The sequence below is a fragment of the Pan troglodytes genome, chromosome 9 (assembly GCF_028858775.2).
Source record: "Pan troglodytes isolate AG18354 chromosome 9, NHGRI_mPanTro3-v2.0_pri, whole genome shotgun sequence".
NCBI classification, from domain to species: domain Eukaryota; kingdom Metazoa; phylum Chordata; class Mammalia; order Primates; family Hominidae; genus Pan; species Pan troglodytes.
The window spans coordinates 87,669,347-87,689,552 of NC_072407.2; the positions used below are offsets into that span (position 1 = coordinate 87,669,347).

A 20,206-nucleotide genomic window follows, 5' to 3' on the forward strand; every position below is an offset into this window, starting at 1 on the left:
TCTACAAGTTCTGTCCTGGGAGGCAAGAGTAGGTGAAACGAGCACACTCTACGCCAGGGAAACAAACCTCAACGCTTAGCCGCCCGGCACCTCCTAGGGCCGGAAGCCTCTCAGCCCGAAGCCGCTGCTGGCTGCAACCTCCGTCCCGCAGTCCAATTAGCAGCCGCGACCCGGCGCCCGCCCACGCCGCGTCACGAGTCAGCCAAAGATGGCTGCGGCCAGGTAATTTGAGCAAAGGCCACAGTGACCCCCGGCGTGGCTAAGGAAGACCTGAGGAGGCACCCACAGGCTGCTGGGAGGAGAGCATAAGGTACTGGTATTCCGGGGGAGGGGGTGAAGTAAATGTCCCGGTGTCAGGAGAAGCACGACGCGGTGACACGCTAGCTACCAGCAGCGCTGCGCGTAAATGAGAGCAAGTAGAAGTGTAGTTGGCTCTTCGTGCTGTCTTTTCACTTTGCACTCTAGAAGGAAAGACCTTATATTTAAATTAACCCAGTAGAAAGGAAAAATGCCTGAGATTGAATTTAATCCCAGGTTTACTGTCAATTTACAAGGTGACCACGGCCAAATTTGATTTTCAGAGGTCCCACTTTACTTCTCTTTCAGATAGGCCCCACACTGCCTATCTCTCAGAGCTCTTCCAAGAATGACATGAGATAGGTAACACAAAAATCTTTCGAAATATTTGTAGTTTTTACAGGCAGCGTTGTCTTTGATAGATATTTGTTATTAATATCGGAGACAAAATGCCCACAGGGGCTGCCCAGTCAGCACTTATACTGAATTGAGTGACTTAATTGCTCTCAGTACAATATATACATACTAAATTTGATTATATATTTCACCACCCCATACACAAAATCATTCAGAGCTCCTGTACAGAAGAGATTGTGTCTTATCATCTTATCGTAGCCAAGGCCCTCAAAAATTTGACTACCAGAAACCTAGACATAAATTTCTAAGGCTGCATTGTACTTATTAGGTTAGCTTTAAGTCTAGAGATATGGAATGTCAAGGTACTCAACATTTCCAAATGACCTCTTATCGATATAAAACAGGTAGCAATAAATATTTAAACGAGTGCCTGTAATGTTGTAGGAAATGAGAAAATCTGGTTTCATAAAAGCATGTTTTCCTTTGTTGTTATCCCTGAACTGTTTGTTTTTTTTTTAAGACCGAGTCTCGCTCCCACCCAGGCTGGAGTGCAGTGGCGAGATCTCGGCACACTGCAACTTCCACCTCCCAGGTTCAAGCGATTCTCCTGCCTCAGCCTCCCGAGTAGCTGGGATTACAGGCAGCTGCCGCCGTGCCTGGCTAATTTTTGTATTTTTAAAAGACAGGGAGTTTCACCATGTTGGCCTGGCTGGTCTCGAACTCCTGACCTCAGGTGATCCGTCTGCCTTGGCCTCCCAAGGTGCTGGGATTACAAGCGTGAGCCACTGCATCCAGCCTTTGTTTTTCTTAACTGTTACCCTGAAACCTGAGCCAAATCTTCATCATTCACCATTCCCTTCACATTTTCACCCTAACTAGTGCAGACATCAACAAACTGCTGGCATGTAGGCCATATGCAGCCTATAGCTTGTCTTGGTACAGCCACCCAGCTAAGAATGATTTTTATGTTTTTATAGTTTTTTTAAAAACAAATATTCAACAAAGGCTGTATGTTACCTGCAAAGCCTACCATATTTACATCTGGCCCTTTAAAGTTTGCTGAGCCCTGATCTCAGGTATACCTAGAAATGAAATTGCTAGCTATGTGTGTCTTCTACCTGCTAAATAATACCAAATTCTTTCCCAAAGTGACTGTGCAGTTTGGGTAAAGCTACCCCACAGAATGTACACAGAATGTAGTTTTAGCTACCCCGCATTCTTGCCAATAATTGGAATTGTCAGATTTTGATTTTAGCTAACCTATGGGTACCTATTGGTATCTCACTGTGGGTTGTTCCCCCAGTTATAATGAAGGTGAGCATATTTTCATGTTTATTGGCCGTTTAACTTTCCTTTTTGTGAAGTGCCTGTTCAAATATTTTGTCAGTTTTTCCGTAGGGCTGCTTACCTTTTTCATGTTGATATGTAGTTCCATGTATGTTCCGGGTACTAACTACTCTTTTGTCAGTTCTATTGCATTTTCTCCCACACTAGCTTATCTTTATGGTATATGTTGATAACCATAGGTTCTTAACTTCAATACTGTTAGTTTTATAAGTCTTTTATGTTTAGTGCTATTTGTGAATTGTTTAGGAAATACTTTCAAGGATTATGAAGATATCCTGTATTTCCTAAAAGCTTTATGTGTTGCTTTTCATGTTCTGGTTTCTGTTTCACTTAGATTTTTTTTAATAATATATATGCAATGATTTTTTTCAGATTAGCTCTACAGTATTATTTTTAGTCTTCAGAAGGTTTTTAAAAGTCTTTGTATAAATTCTTGAGAAATGATATCTTCATGTTTTTTAAGGCTCAAAATGGAAAATCATAAATCCAATAATAAGGAAAACATAACAATTGTTGATATATCCAGAAAAATTAACCAGCTTCCAGAAGCAGAAAGGTAAGATCCCTTCTTAATTTAAAAATACCTTTTATCAGGTGGATTTTCACCATTGATTCATTATCTCAAATTTATCTGGTTTAAGTATAAACAACATGGAATGTGAGAAGGAAATTGCCCTTTTCTTGCCTGGATGAGAGCGTTTAACCATTTTGCTCAACATCACATAGCTAATTGTGGAAGGTGAGGCTGGAACTCATGTCTTTGGACATATCTAATTGTATAATGTTTTGAGTTTTTCCATTAGGCTTGGAGTATAGTAAAATGTAAACATTTACAGACCCATTTAAATAACAAAACTTTAAAATAACTTTTAAAATCTTTTTTTTTCCCAGTTCATTCTGTCAGTATGCTTACCAGTCTAAGAGTACCATAGAACACACATAGCAAGATAGAGAATGTCAGAGAAATAGGATCATGGCTAAAGATCTTTAAGATATTATTAAAGAGGGCCAGGCATGGTGGCTCAAGCCTGTAATCCCAGCACTTTGGGAGGCCAAGGTGGGCAGATCACATGAGGTCAGGAGTTCAGACCAGCGTGGCCAGCATGGTGAAACCTCATCTCTACCAAAAGCACAAAAATTAGCTGGGCGTGGTGGCAGGTGCCTGTAATCCCAGCTACTTGGGAGGCTGAGGCAGGAGAATTGCTTGAACCAGGGAGGCGGAGGTTGCAGTGAGCCGAGATCACACCACTACACCCCAGCCTGGGTGACAAGAGCGAGGATCCGTCTCAAAAAAAAAAAAAAAAAAAAAAAGATATTAAAGAGAAAAACCAATATAGGGAACATACTAATCTTTGCCAGGCAGCTAATGTGTACTTCCACAAAATGTCTTACACTTTGTTGACAGTCAAGAAGGTCTCTCTGACTATAAAAGGATGAAAAGCAGCCACCTGGGAAGGAGAGAGGGACAGTGTCTTAAGTAGAGGGAATGGCATATGCCTAGCCACAAGATAGCCAAGGCTTGTGGTACTTGAGTAACCATTGTTACTGAAGTACTAAGGAAGTGGGAATAAGGACCAGGAATAGTTTTGAGCAGGGGGATGATGTTAGCATTTCTAAAGAACATTCCAGCTGCTTTTTGGAAAGCAGATTTGAGGTAGGAAAGAAAGGAAACACAAATACCAGTAGAAAAAACGGCACAGTAATCCTGGTGAGTGGAGATGGTAGGGGTGGTGACAGCTGAGATGAAAAGAGGATGCATTTAAAATACATTCTGGAAGCATAATCTTGCTATCTTCAGGAATAGAAACTGAACAAATCCCCATCTTGCTGCCACTTACCATCTTAATCAGGGAGAACCCATAAATCAAGACCAGTAGTGTTCAGAACAAGGATCTCCAAGGGGAAGGGAAAAAAGGCCAGTAGTAAGAACTTGGTGAGATCTTAAAAGCTCTTTCACCCCCCTCCCCACACTCCAACTCCACTCCCTTCTAGTTGTTTTCCTGAGGTAACGGAAAACCTTTTAAAGCAAAAAAGGAACTATGTCCATGTTTCCAGGCCAGCAAGATAGGGAAAGTGAGAAAGACTAATAAAAGAGTAGTAGGCTGGGCATGGTGGCTCACACCTGTAATCCCAGCACTTTGGGAGGCGGAGGCGGGCTGGTCACCTGAGGTCAGGAGTTTAAGACTAGCCTGGCTAACATGGCGAAACCCTATCTCTACTAAAAATACAAAAATTAGCCAGATGTGGGGGCGCGTGCCTGTAGTGCTAGCCACTGGAGAAGCTGAGGCACGAGAATTGTTTGAACCTGGAAGGCGGATGTTGCATTGAGCTGAGATCATGCCACTGCACTCCAGCCTGGGCGACAGAGCAAGACTGTCTCAAAAAAGAGTAGATGGTGGCAGCTTTGAAGAGAAGAAAGCAGTCTGTCACTGGGTTCTTTACCAAATTAGAAAGAATACCTGGAACTGCAAAGTAAAATTGAGTTTAGAGGCAATAAATGTTTCAATCATTAGCATCTAAACTAGGCAGATTACAGTGTCCTGTTATCTTTGCCTTGTTCCTATTTTTTCTCTTCATTCCCATTTTATCTTCTAAGTTTGAATCTTCATTTCTTCTTGGATTATTAATCAGGTATTTAATGGTTACTTGGCATGTCCTTCAGTGTATGGAGCTTTCTTAATATCAAAAACTTCATTTTCTGATCCACAGCAATACTTTCACGTACATGTTTGTCATTTGTTAAATTTGGGCTATTTCATGTCTATTTCTTGTGTATGTCTTATCAAAAAGTCATGAGTTTTTAGTTGGTATAGGTACTTTTTTGGAAAACTGGCAAGCGGCTGCTAGGTAACAATTTTGTGCTAACTTTTAATTAACAAACATTTTGACTTTAGCTATGGGAAAAATCTGGTTGGGAGAGAGCAAAGTTTGCTATGCAGATTTCACTTGTACTACTTATTTATTTGTATATGTAACATACTTGTAAACAAATGGACTTATATATAACTTGTATATATGTATTTTATATATATTATATATACATACAGGCAAATTGTTTACCTGAGCATTGGGATTTAAAATGGGGATAATATACATTTCACATGATTTTTATGATGAAATATTTTAGAGGAAGTGTTCAAGTTTTTTATTCCCCCAACCCCCACAAAAAAAAAATAGGCTTTTCACATTTACATGGTTTTTGTGGTTGGTAGGTTCTCCAGGCTGTCATCACTAATTATAATCTATGTACTCCAAGTTCCTGAACTGCCACTGTCTTGTACCACCATTACCATTTTCATAGACTTCTGTTATATCTCGTTTACATCTCTTTCTTCTCCAGTAATATTTAACTATGTTAACCTTGAAGATAAAAGGTAATTTTTTGTGCCTTTAGCACTAAGTCTGCTGCATACAGTGGGGTTCTCAATGAGTGATAGGCATCATGATTGCAAAGTGTCAGATAAGAAAAGCAATACCTTATACAACGTAGGAAGCTGAGTTCCTAGAAAAGCTATTTTAAGATGAGTGTAAGCCATAGAAGTTAGAGGAGGTACTGTGTGGCTACTTTGGCTAGTTAAGAGTAATGAAAATTTTAAGACTGTATTGTAGATGGCAATGTAAGTGGTAAAAAAGCTAAGTCGTAGTCTGAAAAGTTTGGAGTCAGTATTTTCAATATTCAGCAATCATGTTAGGTATTACTTTTTCCCAAAACTAAAGAATGCATAGGACATAGGTTAAAAGTTCATACATAACCTGGCTTCAAATCCAGTTCTACCACTACCTGAAAACATCAGTTTATTTCTCATCAATGGGTTGTTATAAAGTACCTAGCATAGGGTGTTGCTTAAATGTTAATACTCCCAATCCTGACACTAATGTTTCAGGGAAGAGTGAAAGAAATCACATTAAATCCACATTATTGAACATCTTGTGTGTCAGGCTGAATACATCTTTGTATCCATTGTCTTCTGGTTGTTTAAAGACTAGTGTAGAAGCCTGACATGTAAATCGGTGATTATATAAGATAGTACTGTCTTGTAATGTGTTGTGCTAGAGAGGTTAAGTATTAATTATTATGGGAGCTCAGGAGAGGCACCCACTGGCTGCTGGGAGAAGGGCAAAAACCTATATATAAAGCAATTTTTAAGATTTTGGTTCTATAAGGGATAGATGTCGTATCCAGTTAGTGTATTCCCAAAGTCCTATAACACATGTCAAAATCGGGAAAGCACACACACACAATAATGCCAAAGAAAAAGTTCTTTCTTCTCACCCTTTCAGGAATCTACTTGAAAATGGATCAGTTTATGTTGGATTAAATGCTGCTCTTTGTGGCCTCATAGCAAACAGTCTTTTTCGACGCATCTTGAATGTGACAAAGGCTCGTATAGCTGCTGGCTTACCAATGGCAGGGATACCTTTTCTTACAACAGACTTAACTTACAGATGTTTTGTAAGTTTTCCTTTGAATACAGGTAAATTCTACTTCACTATCACCAAAGAGTTTGCCTTAGTATATGTTATTTGCAGCTTTAGTCCATACTTATTAATATCAAGTAGCTGTATGCTGTAATGCAGTTAAGATTAAATCTTGCTAGCCTATATAATGTGGCAAATAATTCATATTAGTATGGTCTACCAACCAAGATGCACATACACAGCAGTTCTAAATACTTTTTCTTTAATTGAGATGGAGTTTTGCTCTTGTTGCCCAGGTTGGAGTGCCCTGGCGCGATCTTGGCTCACTGCAACCTCCACCTTCTGGGTTCAAGCAATTCTCCTGCCTCAGCCTCCTGAGTAGCTGGGATTACAGGTGCCCACCACCATGCCCGGCTAATTTTTAGTAGAGACAGGGTTTCACCATGTTGGCCAGGCTGGTCTCAAACTCCTGACCTCAGGTGATCCACCCACCTTGTCTTCTCAAAGTGCTGGGATTACAGGCGTGAGCCACTGCACCCAGCAATACTTCCCTTTTTCTAACATATCTTTCTCACAGTGCTCATTTAGAGTAAGAAATATTTAGAAATCCATATATACATATATATGAAAATTATATATATGGAAATATATATATACAAATGTATATAAATAATATGTTGGCTACCTTAGATTTTTTATTTATATTTTATAGAGAAGTTCCTTAAAGGGGGAAAATATTTTTATGGGAATAACTCTTTATACAGTAAATCTCTTAAAGCACTAAATGCATATACATTTATCAAATACATGGAGATTTGATTTCCTTTTGAAAATTTACCATGTGTGCTGAAGACTCTGAGTACAGTTAATCATAAAAAAAACTTTTGATTAATTATTTCAAATAAAAATATTACCATGGGTGCTAGGGAAGGCAGTCCATCTAAATTTTGTTAAGTGCTGCTCCAAATTTGTTTAAATTTGACGAGTATTTTGTTTTAATTCCCATGACCAGTGGAAACAATTTCTATGATCAAGGAAGACCTATCGCCCATTTAATTGAACAGACTGAGTGAAAATATTAGCCCAGGTCTGTTGATAAAAAACAAGGCAGAAAGCTAGCAGTAGCCCAAACCATGAGATTATTATATCTAAGTTGAGAACAAATTAGAGAATTTTTTTTCCTAAAATAGTTTTACCAATTATTCCTAGCTATTTTAAGTTACTCATAGATGTAATTATACCTTTTAACAGGCTTTGTAGAATTACATTTGATATATTACCTGAAAAATACCTGTGATACACAAAAGAGGATCTTACATTCTTTAAATCATGTTTGCTTGACTATCATGACCTTCATTTCTATGACTAATTTATTTCCTAGGTGATTTGGATTGTGAAACCTGTACCATAACACGGAGTGGACTGACTGGTCTTGTTATTGGTGGTCTATACCCTGTTTTCTTGGCTATACCTGTAAATGGTGGCCTAGCAGCCAGGTAGGAAATGAAAAACTTTTTATAATATGTGATTACCTATAAAACTCACAACTTAAAGCAGCAAATATATTGTTTTTAAGGCATTTAGACCAAAGGCAATGTTACCCTCTTGATTAGAAGTTAGCAAGACCTGTTTTTTCTTATAATGAAATTCTACTTATCAAGAATTTCAAACAGTTATACTTGGTGTGTAGTTAGGCTATTAACCTTAATTTGTGTACTGAATACTAAACTAACTACAAAGCTGCAAACAGTATTATGCATGAAACTTCTATCATATAAACAATTATCTTGGATGAGTTTGAACACTTGCACTAAAGGAAAATTCCATCAGAAAATGTCTAGCTGTTATATTAGCCTTCTATTCTAAAATAATTCTGGCTCTTCTCTGTTGAACTCTTGCATCAGCAATCTATGCTATAGCCTTGAAGCAAACTGGATAAAGAAACAAAAGTTTTTAGGATTAATAGACACTGGAGACCTTTACTTTAATATTCAGTTTTATCTTAAGACTTCTAGGACTAATATGTATCATAGATGGGTTTGCCATTTGATACAACAATCTTTTCTATTGAACTATCTCAATGTTTTCTTACAGGTATCAATCAGCTCTGTTACCACACAAAGGGAACATCTTAAGTTACTGGATTAGAACTTCTAAGCCTGTCTTTAGAAAGATGTTATTTCCTATTTTGCTCCAGACTATGTTTTCAGCATACCTTGGGTCTGAACAATATAAACTACTTATAAAGGCCCTTCAGTTATCTGAACCTGGCAAAGAAATTCACTGATTTTAAACAAATATGTAAACAAAAATAAAATGGTAAAAACAGTTTATGTCTAATGTTATGTCTAATGTTATGCATAAACATAGACTTGTAATTTATCACGAGGTATAATTCTGGGACCTACAACAAAAGGCTACCCAGGGCAACAAAAGGCTGAATCTAAGTAAAAGCTACCCACTTAAACAAGTTTAACTTCACTAGTTTGCCCAGTATTGTCTCTTCTACCTTGCTTGTTCTACCCTTTTACCTTAGGCGTTGAGTTTGGTCTGTAACACAAGAGGAAAAAGTAACTATATAGTATTTTACACTGAAGACTTCATAATGACAAACAGGAATAAAAAATGAAAAAATATGTATCAATATACTATACCAAATGTTACTTATAATTCACTTTCTCAATTCAGATTATTAATCCATAGATTCTTAGAACTGATTTAACAACCTTCCTCAAATCAATCATCTTCTTGAGTCATTCAGGCTCAGCTTCAGCTATTATGATATAGACCTATCTACTTCGAGTCACCTTATTTAGAAAGCTGTATTTTTAGTTTAGGTAGTCTTTCAAGCTTCCATTTATTGTGGCATATTTAGAATCACAAAATTAACTAATCTCTCTGACCCTCAGTGAAATATCCTAGTTGGTTCATTTCCTAAGATCATTTAAATTTTTGATGTGCTTTCTTCTGTTCTCCTAACATTTCTCATCCTAGTTCTCTAAACCATTTTCTTTTGTGACAGCAACTAAATCAGCATTCTCCAACAAACAGAGCTTTCTGTGATGATGGAAATATTTTCTATCTGCACGGTCAATATGTTAGCCACTAGCCTATGTAGCGGCTGGGCACCTGAAATGTGGCAAGTGCAATTGAGTAACTGAATTTTTAATTTTAAACCATTTAAAATGTTTAGCCACGTGACTAATGCTTACAGTATTGGTCAGCGTAGATCTAAACCAACACTTATGAAGCAAGCCAATCATCACAGAAAAGTACCAAACAAAATTTTAACTGGCATCCAAGATTATTCATGAATCTCTTAATTATTACTTCCAAATAGTGACATATCTGTTAAGTAATCTTATGCTACTTAAAATTATAATTTAGAAAAGGCATCTTTGCGAGTGAAACTGGCCTTTAGCTTCTGTTTAAAGAAAAACATAAAGCTGTGCTGCCAAAGATGAAAAACTCATGTGAAATTAATAAAATATAATCTCAATTTTTCAGAAAGCAAAGATGATTTGTTCTTTCAACAGGCACATAAAATATATTATCTACCAAACTTATATAAAAAATGATCCCAGTTATGAGGCAAAAGAATCTATGTGCACAAGAGACTGAAAGGAAGCATGCCAAAATGTTTACTGTGGATATTCTATGGCTTATAGAGTTATAAGGGTGATTTTTCTTTTCTTCTTGATTCCTTTCAGGATATTCCAAGTTTTCTATAAAGAATATGCTTTACTTTTACAACTAGGGAAAGAAAGACAGAAAGATATATATAACATTTAAAGGGCAAAACAATATAGCTGTTTATTTTACAGGCTAAAATATCAAGATGAAAAGCTCTGATCCCAAATCATCCATTTTACCTACATTCTGTCACTTTTACTAAAAGCAGAGTTCTACTCATCCCAGTGAAAAAACAATGAATTAAAAGTAATTTCTGGCGTTAACCCAAGTACCGAGTTAAGACTCCTTAAGAATATAGAATTATGTAATCAACTTAGATAATTCAAAGCCCAATGATATAACTAAGTTCTTTGACGATTGAGCACACATTGTTTCCTTACTTATCTTTAAACATTCCTAGTCCAATTACTCCCTAGCATAATACCATTTATAAATGAGGATGAGTTTACAATGGTTTCTGTAACCAAAAAGTATTTCTAATATCTGTCCTCTGCCACGTATTTTTAAATTATCTTTTCCATTAGCAGAAATGGGCAACATAAGCAATAAATCATGTTAAGTCTGTTGCTACAAATTTACTTTGCCAAAATTTTTGTTCAGAGGGCAGATATCTGCATTATTTAAGGACATTTAGTCATTTGTAGCTAACACCTGAAGTAAACTACCCTCAATCAATTTTTAATATTTCAGTCTAGTCACTGTAGACAAACTATTTAAATCTTTTATAATTTACTTTGTGTAGTTATTTGGCTTAAAAAAAAAAAGAGGGCTCACATTCTATTTAAATTAAGACATTAATATATTTTATAAAGCCCAAATTATAGTACACTAAAGAGCCAGAGGGGTCTAGGGAATTGATCTCAGTGGGTATACAGCAAAGACAAAATTTGGAGGCAGACGCTAAAGGAAGTTGAGATAAATAAAATTCAAATCAGTGTATTAACAGAACTACACAAATGTTTACAACACAGTAACTACACTTTTCAATTAGTTCATTGTGAAAACTGAGCAAAATATTTTCAACAATTTTGGGTCAACAAAAAGTATGGAATATTTTAAGACAATAAAGAGTGACTGGTGTTGAGAGTACTGAGGCTACACATAGAGGTACTGAAATTCAAATCTGAAAAATACTGTGCTGGCCACACATAACACTACAAATTTCTAATGGAAGAATTCCCTTTTTGATCCGCAGCTTAGGTGGTAAGTAAATAAAAAAACAGCTCAGAAAAACAGCAAAAATATTAACATTTAGGAGTCTCAAAACTTTGTATTGGCTATGAGTCTGGGGGAAAAAAACATAAATGTCATACTACCAATTAAACTTTCAAGAGTCATCAGATTATTTAGCTTTAAAATTTTACTAAATCAGACCTTAAACTACACATTCAAAATGCTGAACTAGATAATCACATATTAAAAAGATAATGACTCATTATCAGTGAATTACCCAGTCTGTTCTATCAAAGTAGTAGTTAAGGTCACCAAATAATGTTGGTGCCTTTGGTTCTGGAATTATAACTAGCTGTACTGTAGGAGCATCAGCGCTTAAGTTTTAAGCCAGTGGGAATACTCTTTGCTGCCTGGCTTCACAGGCACTGAATACACTTAAAATGGTAAGAAACTGAATGGAATTAATAAGTTTTGAATAATACAATAACCAACTGTATATTTATTATGAAGTAAAAGCCAATCTCCTACCCAATCCCTCTTCTATCAGCTGCACATTTCCAAGTGAGATAAAATGACTCAATCTAAATCACGTGAAGGAATGTATTAACATAATCCAACAAAAATGAAATAAAACAATCCAGAGTTTTGAGTGTTTTTTCACACTTGTAATAAACTGAAAAAATATTTCAATTAAAACAACCATATGCCACAAAAAGCCACTCCCATCATCCACAATACTAAAGTCCTTATACAACACTAGATAAATTTTTATATAAAACAGTAGAAACTAGCATACCATTAATTAGAAACCTCAAAATATTCAGAAAACAGTATCAAGTACTCAAGAGAAAGCTCAAGAAGCCAAAACCTCAAGAATCCATACATCCTGGTTGTTACCCTAAATTGTAATTAACTACCCACACATTTAATCATAATCAACTTTTTCAAAGATATACAAATCAATGCATCTATTTAAAAGGACTACTCTTTATAGTTCAGAACTTTACATTAACTTTTATATTCTACTCAGCAGGGTGTCTGTCTGTACTCCAAATTAGCTCTCATGTTCCAGGAAATAAATACAAACTCATATGCCTTGTGATCACTGATGGCCTGCTTATGTAATTCTAGTCCACTAAATGTTAATTCCATAGAATATGCTCTTGATTATGTAAAAACTCTAATTTCTTGATGAAATACTGTAATTCTCCAAAGGTTACAATTTTGTAAAGATATGCAATAACTGAGTATCACTCCCATGAAAGACAAAAAAAGTATAATTTTGTTCCAAGATTAACTTAGTCTCATGTATCTCTATTAAGTCTTTCAAGGATTCCAGAGAATCTTTTCATATCTCCATTTCTGGAAAGTGAAATCAGTATAGAAGTAATTTGGGAACTTGAAAATGGCATTCATTTTTTTCAGCAGATGCCAAATTTTTGACCGACATGGTTCTCACAATTACTTTGTTACCAACAGTCCAGTCAGTTAACAGGTTGTAGGAAAAGATTCGTTTTTGCAGACACTGCTAAGCTGTTTAAAGAGAAGAGAGAGAGATTAATTTAGTGATTATAAAATGCACAAATATTTAAAATATTTTGAACACTTTTTGTTGGATTATATCAGAGGTGTGACTACATTTTAACAAAAGTGGACTTTTTAAGATAAGTCTGGTCAAAGAAGTGCAGAAACAGTAAGTCAATATGATAGAAATAGTAGGTCAAAATATGATGTGTTAGTTCAATTAATGTATGAACTCCTGCCACCATCAAAAGACAAATATTAAAAAGCTACATCTTTAGTCTAGTTCTGTATTTTACCAGAGGCACATTTAGAAGAAAAACAAAAGGGTCACCCAAATGCTAAATTGTTTTCAACCATTACAGTAAATAGAGCCAAACCTAGAAATTTCAAAAACAATCCATTTTATATTCCAGAAATCTCCTTTATCCATGTGCTAATCATCCAGAACACAATTTTCTAAAAATAGTAAGACAACAGTTTCACATTAATCATAACTTTTTTAATTAACAAGTAGTGAATCGGACACTTTAAGATATTGTTTACTACATACTGAAATAAACAGATCTGTTTAAATTCAGAAACCCAAACATTTACAGTAAAATGTGCTTACACATAAATATGACCAAATTTATTTAAAGCCCCTATTAGATAGATCCTAAATACATGCAATTACCATGTAAAAACAAGACCATGAAGTTGATGTAAAAAATGACAAAATCACTAAGTCACCAAAACTAGAAAAAAAAAAAATGAAATGGAAACTGAGAAAAGACAGTTAATAAAACATAAGGAACCTAACAAAGCAGCTTTAAAAATAGGCCATACTAATCCTTCCATTTTCAAAAGTTCTTATCAAGTAATTCCAAAAACTGCCATTTATAAAATGACATTCTAAAAATCTACACTTGGAATTTCAAAGTATCTCAATTCAGGAAGCTTTGACTACTGTTTCTCCCCAGCCCACAATTTCAAATAATGCAGGAAAAGTATTGACGTAAGGAAGAAAATACTCCAACAGAATGTTATAGTTTTTAGAAAAATGAACTTACTGCTTTCCAGAACCTTTTAAGACCCACAGTCAGCATTAACAATCATTTTTCCTATTTTCATCCATTATTTTCCAATGTCATGTTAGAGATGAATAAATTCTTTGAGCCCATAACTAAAAGATCAACAAACCTGGTTTTATTATGACACCATATTTTTGTCATTGGTACTGCACAAAATTATATACAAAGAAATATATACAAAATGTTCAAGTATTAGTTAAATTTCAATTCAAGGCTTCTGTTTCAAAAAAGCTACATTTAACATATTTCATAAAGATAGCACAAATTAGTCATTTCAAATAATCTTTCCAACTACTTTTGGTTTATATATATATATATATATATATATATGTATATATATATATATATATATAATTCAGTAGGCACTAAAAACCCATGCAGCTGCATTGTGAGGGGCTTGCTCCTGCCCTTAGGTATAAGCAGGTTCATCACTCCAATTTGTGAGTTTGGCTACTACCCATTCATGCTCAAGTGCAGTAGTAGATGATTTTACAAAATATGCTGTGATGCACTGGAAACCAAAGACCAATTCAGGTCTCAAATCGTATTATCTAGCAACAAAACATTTACAGTTGTGCAAGAACAAGGATTCCATTTTCATAACCAAATAACAAAATAAAACATTTTATGTGTAAGATAACTTACATCTTTGGACTGCTGGAAAATACTTTTTAATTATGAACATGTTAAAAATAAAAAACAGCAGAAGCCCTGATATTACCTCTTTTTCCTCATTTCTTATACTACCTTTTAAAATAAAGCAGGAAATGTGGCCAGCAGCTGGTCCCGTCTCTTCTGCCCCAACAGCTGTATCCACTTTAGCACAAAGAAAAACAAGGATGCTAAATACGTATATACTTTATCAAGCAGTGATGTTTCACAAAGAATTTCTTAATGCCTCTTACACTGAAGGACACCATAATTCAATTTATACAACTGGTTAATAGATTCAAGGGAATAAATCCCACCTTTAGGAAAATAGTGCCAATCGTGTCATTTAAGTGGCCAGAACCACTCAATTTAAAAAATTATTTTAAAATAGGACAAATACTTTTGAAACAGAGAATAAGATTCTTTGTGAAGCCTCACTTTACACGTTTTCATTCACATTTCACAACCTTCAATATCTAATCATACATATATAAATTTAACCTAAAATTTTAATACAACAAAAATCAAGATGTTCAACAATTTATTCAATCTCAGTGATAGGGTAATCACTGCTGGTCCTCAAAGAAACATTAGCCATTCTTATTCTCCAATTAACTAAAACGCAGGAGTCTCATATGTATGTTAATTTCCAACTTCTCTAATGGTGAGACATTAAAATGTTACTCCGTATAGACTGTTTCTATATCTCATACTGAAAACTAAAAGGCATTGTTGATATTTAAGAGATACCTGTCACCTCCAGCAAAATAACTATCACATTTGTGCATGCCCCAAATACTTAATTGTCAACCTCTGAAAAGTTGCCCTAAAATCGGAATTCCAATTTGCACCTTGTACAACTCGGAACTTCCATTCAACTTCACCTGTTTCACTGTCTCCAAACTGTCTCTCTATAAGCAGGTTTCAGTGTACAGTTGGAACCGATGTCATCCAAGGCCATGTCCACACTGGGGACAGAAGAGCTAGGTACACGCAAGTCTGAATAAGGGGACACATTAATAGCTATTTCAACCAGAAGAGGCATCTTAAATACATTCTTGACCAGCACAAGTCTGTTTCCAGGGTGGACAGGGCCCAAATTAGATTTCCCTCCCACCTTCCAAAACAGAAAAAAAAAAAAAAATCACACACACACAAACTGAGATGTTGCCCATTAAAGTAGACTAAGCAGCAGAGCATGAGCGTTACGGGAAGAGATGGATCCTTACCAGGTTGTGAGGCGGGAACGACTGTTCTGTAACCCCTACAACGGAGCCTGGCAGGAAGGAAATCACCTAAAAAAGAAACTGTCAGAGAGATTTAATAGTCACATGTTATCATTAGGAGTTGGTTACTGTGTCACATTCATGCTTTTAGCTAAACACTTTAAGATTCAATATTACTTTTTTTCTCTCCTCTGAAATGTGTCCGGTGAAGATGTCCCACTAAGGTAAGTTTGACATGGTGTAAGGGAGTTGAAAGGGGTAAACGCGGATAAAGAGCAGATTACTTGACCCTACATTTTAAGAGAAGACGACGCCTTCCGGGCGCACGCCGAGCAGAACTCCACCGACACCTTATCCTTGTCCACATGGAGACAGACTCCTCCCGCCGAGTCGTCCTCTTCCAGCAGGTCCTGCTTCTGCTTTCCCACCGGCAGAGCGTAGTCGTGGTCACCGGCGGGCGAGTCTCTGAAGAGCGAGGTGGTCAGCCGCAGTCCCACGCCGCTCAGCCGGCTCAGCAAGCGAGCCAGTCCAGTCTCGTTGGCTAAGACTGCCCGTAGGTAGCGACTCTCCTCCTGCAGTGCCTGTACGCGTTTGCCCAGCTCCCGATTCTCGGCCCGCAGCTCCTGGTTCTCGGCTGCCAGACCCCGGACTCGACTCTCCAGCCCCATCACGTACTCCTTCTTCTTCAGCCGATTAAGGCGGGCAGCGGCCGCCGCCGCCTTCCGGGGACTCTTTGTCGCCGCCTGGTTGTTGTCGTTACCGCTGCCGCCACCGCCGCCTCCTCCTGGGGACTTTCTCCGCCTCTTTTCGGCGCTGCCACTGTCACTGCTGCTGCTGCAGCCTCCGATACCGTTTAACAGCCTTTGCAGCAGGTCAGAGAAGCGCTGCATTTCAGCAGCCGCGGCCTCATCGTCATCGTCCCCTCTCCACAGGCCGCCGCTATCCGAGCCTCCGCCAGACGAGGAGAGAGGCCCCGGCGAGCTAAGCCCGGGGTCCAGGTGCCAGTCCGGTTGCCTGGGGTCCAGGAGATCCGCCAGTTCCAGCCCAGACAGAAAGTCCATATCCTCCGTCTCTTCCCCCGGGAGACTGGCGATCGCCTCCTCCTCCATCTCCTCGGGCGAGGGCGCGCGCACGGCCACGCCGCCGCGGCTCCCCCTCCCGGCTTCCAACTCCCCTTCGTCGCCAAACTGCTGCTCGCGGCCGGGAGATCCGGCCGTCGCCGTCTCCTCCTCCCCCGCTGCAGCCCGGGTCAGGTCAGAGGGCAGCGAACAAGTTGCAGCCGGCTCCGGGCTCTCACTACGGGTTGGGGAGTTGCTGCCCGAGGCTGCCAGCAGCTTGGTCAGGCTATGCCTCATGAGGGCCAGCGGCGGGCCGCGGTAGGCCCCGGCCGCTAAGAGTGGGCCTCACGGGCCCCAAGGATCCCAGGCCCCAGGGCGGGTAGCCCCCGGCACTGGCCGAAACGAAATGCAGGGAAAGGTCCGAGTCGCCTCCCAACTCACTTGGCTAGTCGACCCCCCGCGCCAAGGCGCGGGGAGGAACGGGAGAACGAAGCGGTGAGGCCCTGCGATGACTCGACCGCGCCACCCAGACAACGGCGTAGCCGGAAGTCAGTGGTTTTCGCCCCAGCCCCGCCCACCGCGTTTCGCGCGCCACCAGGCCGTAGTGTCGCGAGATTTCAGGGTGCTTTAGCGTGGGAATAATTCCAGCTTTCTGGTGATGTCATAATAACAGCGGCAAAAATAACAACAGTCTCTAGATTTATCCACCCTAATTCAATACCACCCAATACCCAGCCTCAACAGTTCAACACAACATTTTGCTATATTTGCTTTATCTTTACATAAATGCTTGTAAATTTTTTTTTTTTGCTGAATCATCCTAAAGTTGCAGATGAGACACCACACCCCTGCGTACTTCAGTGTGCATCTCTAAAAATAAGGACTTTTTTTCATAATCATAATACTATTACCAAGTCTTCAGAAAATTAACAATCGTTTACTAATACTATTTAATACCTGGGCCATACTAGATGTCCTCAGTTGGATAATGGATATGCTAGTTACCCTAACCTGATCACTACATTCCATATGTATAGAAATATCACTATGTACCCAATGAATATGACAGTTATTATTTGTCAATTAAAAAAATTAAAACCAAAGCAAAATGAATGTAGAATACAACGTTGCTTACAAAAATTGTCTTCAGTTGTTCTTGCCATTTTTGTAAGTAGATGTTTTCACTTGAGCCAAGATCCAATCAGTACTGACTTACTGCATTTGGGTAACAAACAAACAAAAACTCTGACAAATAGAGCCAGGAAAGGCTATGAAGAGAGGGTACTCATGCTTGTATGCCTGAAAACAAAGACTGTAAAAACCACAACGTTGCACAAAGACCATCGCGACCTTATACAAAACCTCTGCAAGGATGTCTGCCCAGAAACTGCCTGTCCAACCTTTAAGTGACGTCACCCTTGTTATTGACCTTTGTAGCTAAGATAATTATTTCAAAACAATGTGTAACCATCCTCATTTTTTTTTCCTTTAAAACTCTTTGTCTTCCTTCGTCTTCCTGAATACACACATAGTTTACTATGGCATGCGTTTTCCCACTGAAATGCTCCATTCTCAAAACATATCTTTTATTTTAGAGACCTTTTCTGTTTGTTATTTAGGTTCACATCCCACAAGGGATTTGAGATTTGAAGCAGTTTACAAATACAGATATTTAGGTTCACATCCCACAAGGGATCTGAGATTTGAAGCAGTTTACAAGTACATTAGAATATAGTAAAACAAAACATTTTGAATTTTTAAAAAGCAAGGCCAATAAAAGATGAACTAGGAAGAGAAGGAGTTCTGAAAGGGGAAAAGGTTAATCTTGGAATTGGATGGATGCAATATCTTACTCAGTTGTTTGAATTGGGCTAAAAATTGTTTCCTGACAGCCCAAACAAAAAAAGAGAAATGAATTTTCCTTTGTTCATGAGTAAAGTATACATGAATTCTTTAACCGCTCTTCTAGTTCTTAAATCTTAAAGAAACTTCTCTATAGGATACTGAATAATGTAGCAGATATCCTCGAGGATAGCTGCTTCTATACAGTATTTCTTAGAGACACAGAAAGCAAGTTCCAGGGAAGTTGAACACTGACAGGTCCCAAATATTGAGAAACGTGCCTGGTACTGCATAGGCTTCAACAAATATTTATTGAGTGAGTGAATAAAGTTTACAGTTTTGACTGAAGCCATAACACTAAAGCTCAACTGAATGAAAACAATTATTTCAAGGTGTGAAAAAAGTATGACCTGTGGTATCTAGAAGAATAAATAAAAGGACTCCTTGTCCTGCTTAACATTCCATTAGGAAAGATTTTGCCAAAGTACAAGAGCACACAGTTCAACGTGATATATGTATACTCTGGCCTCCCTTGAGTACAGGTGTTTTGTATGGCTGGTAATCCCATCCAACTGCATTTTCCCCTTAGGCAAAATTCAATATTATTGACTGATTATATTTTTTAAATTACGAAATTTTGTTTTAAATACACATGATTTGGCTGGGCATGGTGGCTCACACCTGTAATCCTACCACTTTGGGAGGCCAAGGCAAGAGGATTGCCTGAGCCCAGGAGTTCAAGACCAGCCTGGGCAAAATAGAGAGACACCAACCCCCCACCCCCCGCCGCCAACCCCCACCCACTACCATGCCTGGCTAATTTTTTGTACTTTTAGTAGAAATGGGGTTTCACCATGTTGGCCAGGCTGGTCTCGAACTCCTGGCCTCAGGTGATCTGCCCGACTCAGCCTCCCAAAGTGCTGGGATTGCAGGCGCAAGCCACTGCAACTGCCCAGATTCGCTTTTCTTTGATTATTGGAAGGTTGAATGTTTGTCACATGACCAATTGACATCTAATGCGAATAGGATTTTCACTTCCCTAACTCATTTTTCTTTGAAGTAGGGGAAAAATGTTCTTCAGGGAAGATGTTTGTCTTTTTTCTTCTTGATTTATGTGAATTCTTTACATTATAAGGAAAACATCCCTTTGTCTCACATTTTCCAACTTTTTTTTAAAATCATTTTACCATTTACTAGGGGTGGAGTTGTAAAGCTGCTTCTCAGGCTGTAATTTTTAAATAGTCAATTTATCAAAGACCAGGCTCAGCAGCTCACACCTGTAATCCCAGCACTTTGGGAGGCCAAGGCAGGTGGAGCACTTAAGGTCAGGAGTTCGAGACCAGCCTGGCCAACATGGTGAAACCCTATCTCTATTAAAAATACAAAAAATTAGAAAAAAAATTAGCCAGGTGTGGGGGCACATGCCTGTAATCCCAGCTACTTGGGAGGCTGAGGCCCGAGAATCACTTGAACCTTGGAGGCGGAAGTTGCAGTAAGCCAAGATCGCGCCATTGCACTCCAGCCTGGGAGACAGAGTAAGACTATGTCA

General features: G+C 38.3%; 2 protein-coding genes across 16 annotated transcripts; one reads left to right on the plus strand and one right to left on the minus strand.

Annotated features, from left to right (window-relative positions):
• Window positions 1-158: 158 nt before the first annotated feature.
• On the plus strand, window positions 159-8,749 carry TMEM126A (transmembrane protein 126A). 2 transcript variants are annotated; one of them, XM_508677.8, is made up of 5 exons: window positions 159-310; window positions 2,465-2,557; window positions 6,283-6,476; window positions 7,802-7,916; window positions 8,515-8,749. In XM_508677.8, the coding sequence occupies exons 2-5, from the start codon at window positions 2,472-2,474 to the stop codon at window positions 8,705-8,707; spliced, it is 588 nt and encodes a 195-aa protein (XP_508677.3). In that variant the 5' UTR covers window positions 159-310; window positions 2,465-2,471; the 3' UTR covers window positions 8,708-8,749. The 2 variants fall into 2 exon arrangements, with proteins under 2 accessions (XP_508677.3, XP_003952038.1); XM_003951989.5 differs by lacking the exon at window positions 2,465-2,557 and having other exon boundaries at window positions 184-310.
• A 2,274-nt stretch (window positions 8,750-11,023) lies between these two features.
• CREBZF (CREB/ATF bZIP transcription factor) lies at window positions 11,024-18,704 on the minus strand. 14 transcript variants are annotated; one of them, XM_054661600.2, is made up of 6 exons: window positions 16,052-18,704; window positions 15,761-15,838; window positions 15,416-15,530; window positions 14,628-14,696; window positions 13,860-13,972; window positions 11,024-12,819 (listed from the first exon to the last, which is right to left on the minus strand). In XM_054661600.2, exons 1-2 carry the CDS (start codon window positions 17,110-17,112, stop codon window positions 15,823-15,825), a joined length of 1,077 nt encoding a protein of 358 aa, XP_054517575.1. In that variant the 5' UTR covers window positions 17,113-18,704; the 3' UTR covers window positions 11,024-12,819; window positions 13,860-13,972; window positions 14,628-14,696; window positions 15,416-15,530; window positions 15,761-15,822. The 14 variants fall into 14 exon arrangements, with proteins under 14 accessions (XP_054517575.1, XP_063639415.1, XP_009422139.1 ...); XM_063783345.1 differs by having other exon boundaries at window positions 15,935-18,704; XM_009423864.5 differs by lacking the exon at window positions 15,416-15,530.
• Between the last annotated feature and the right edge of the window lie 1,502 nt (window positions 18,705-20,206).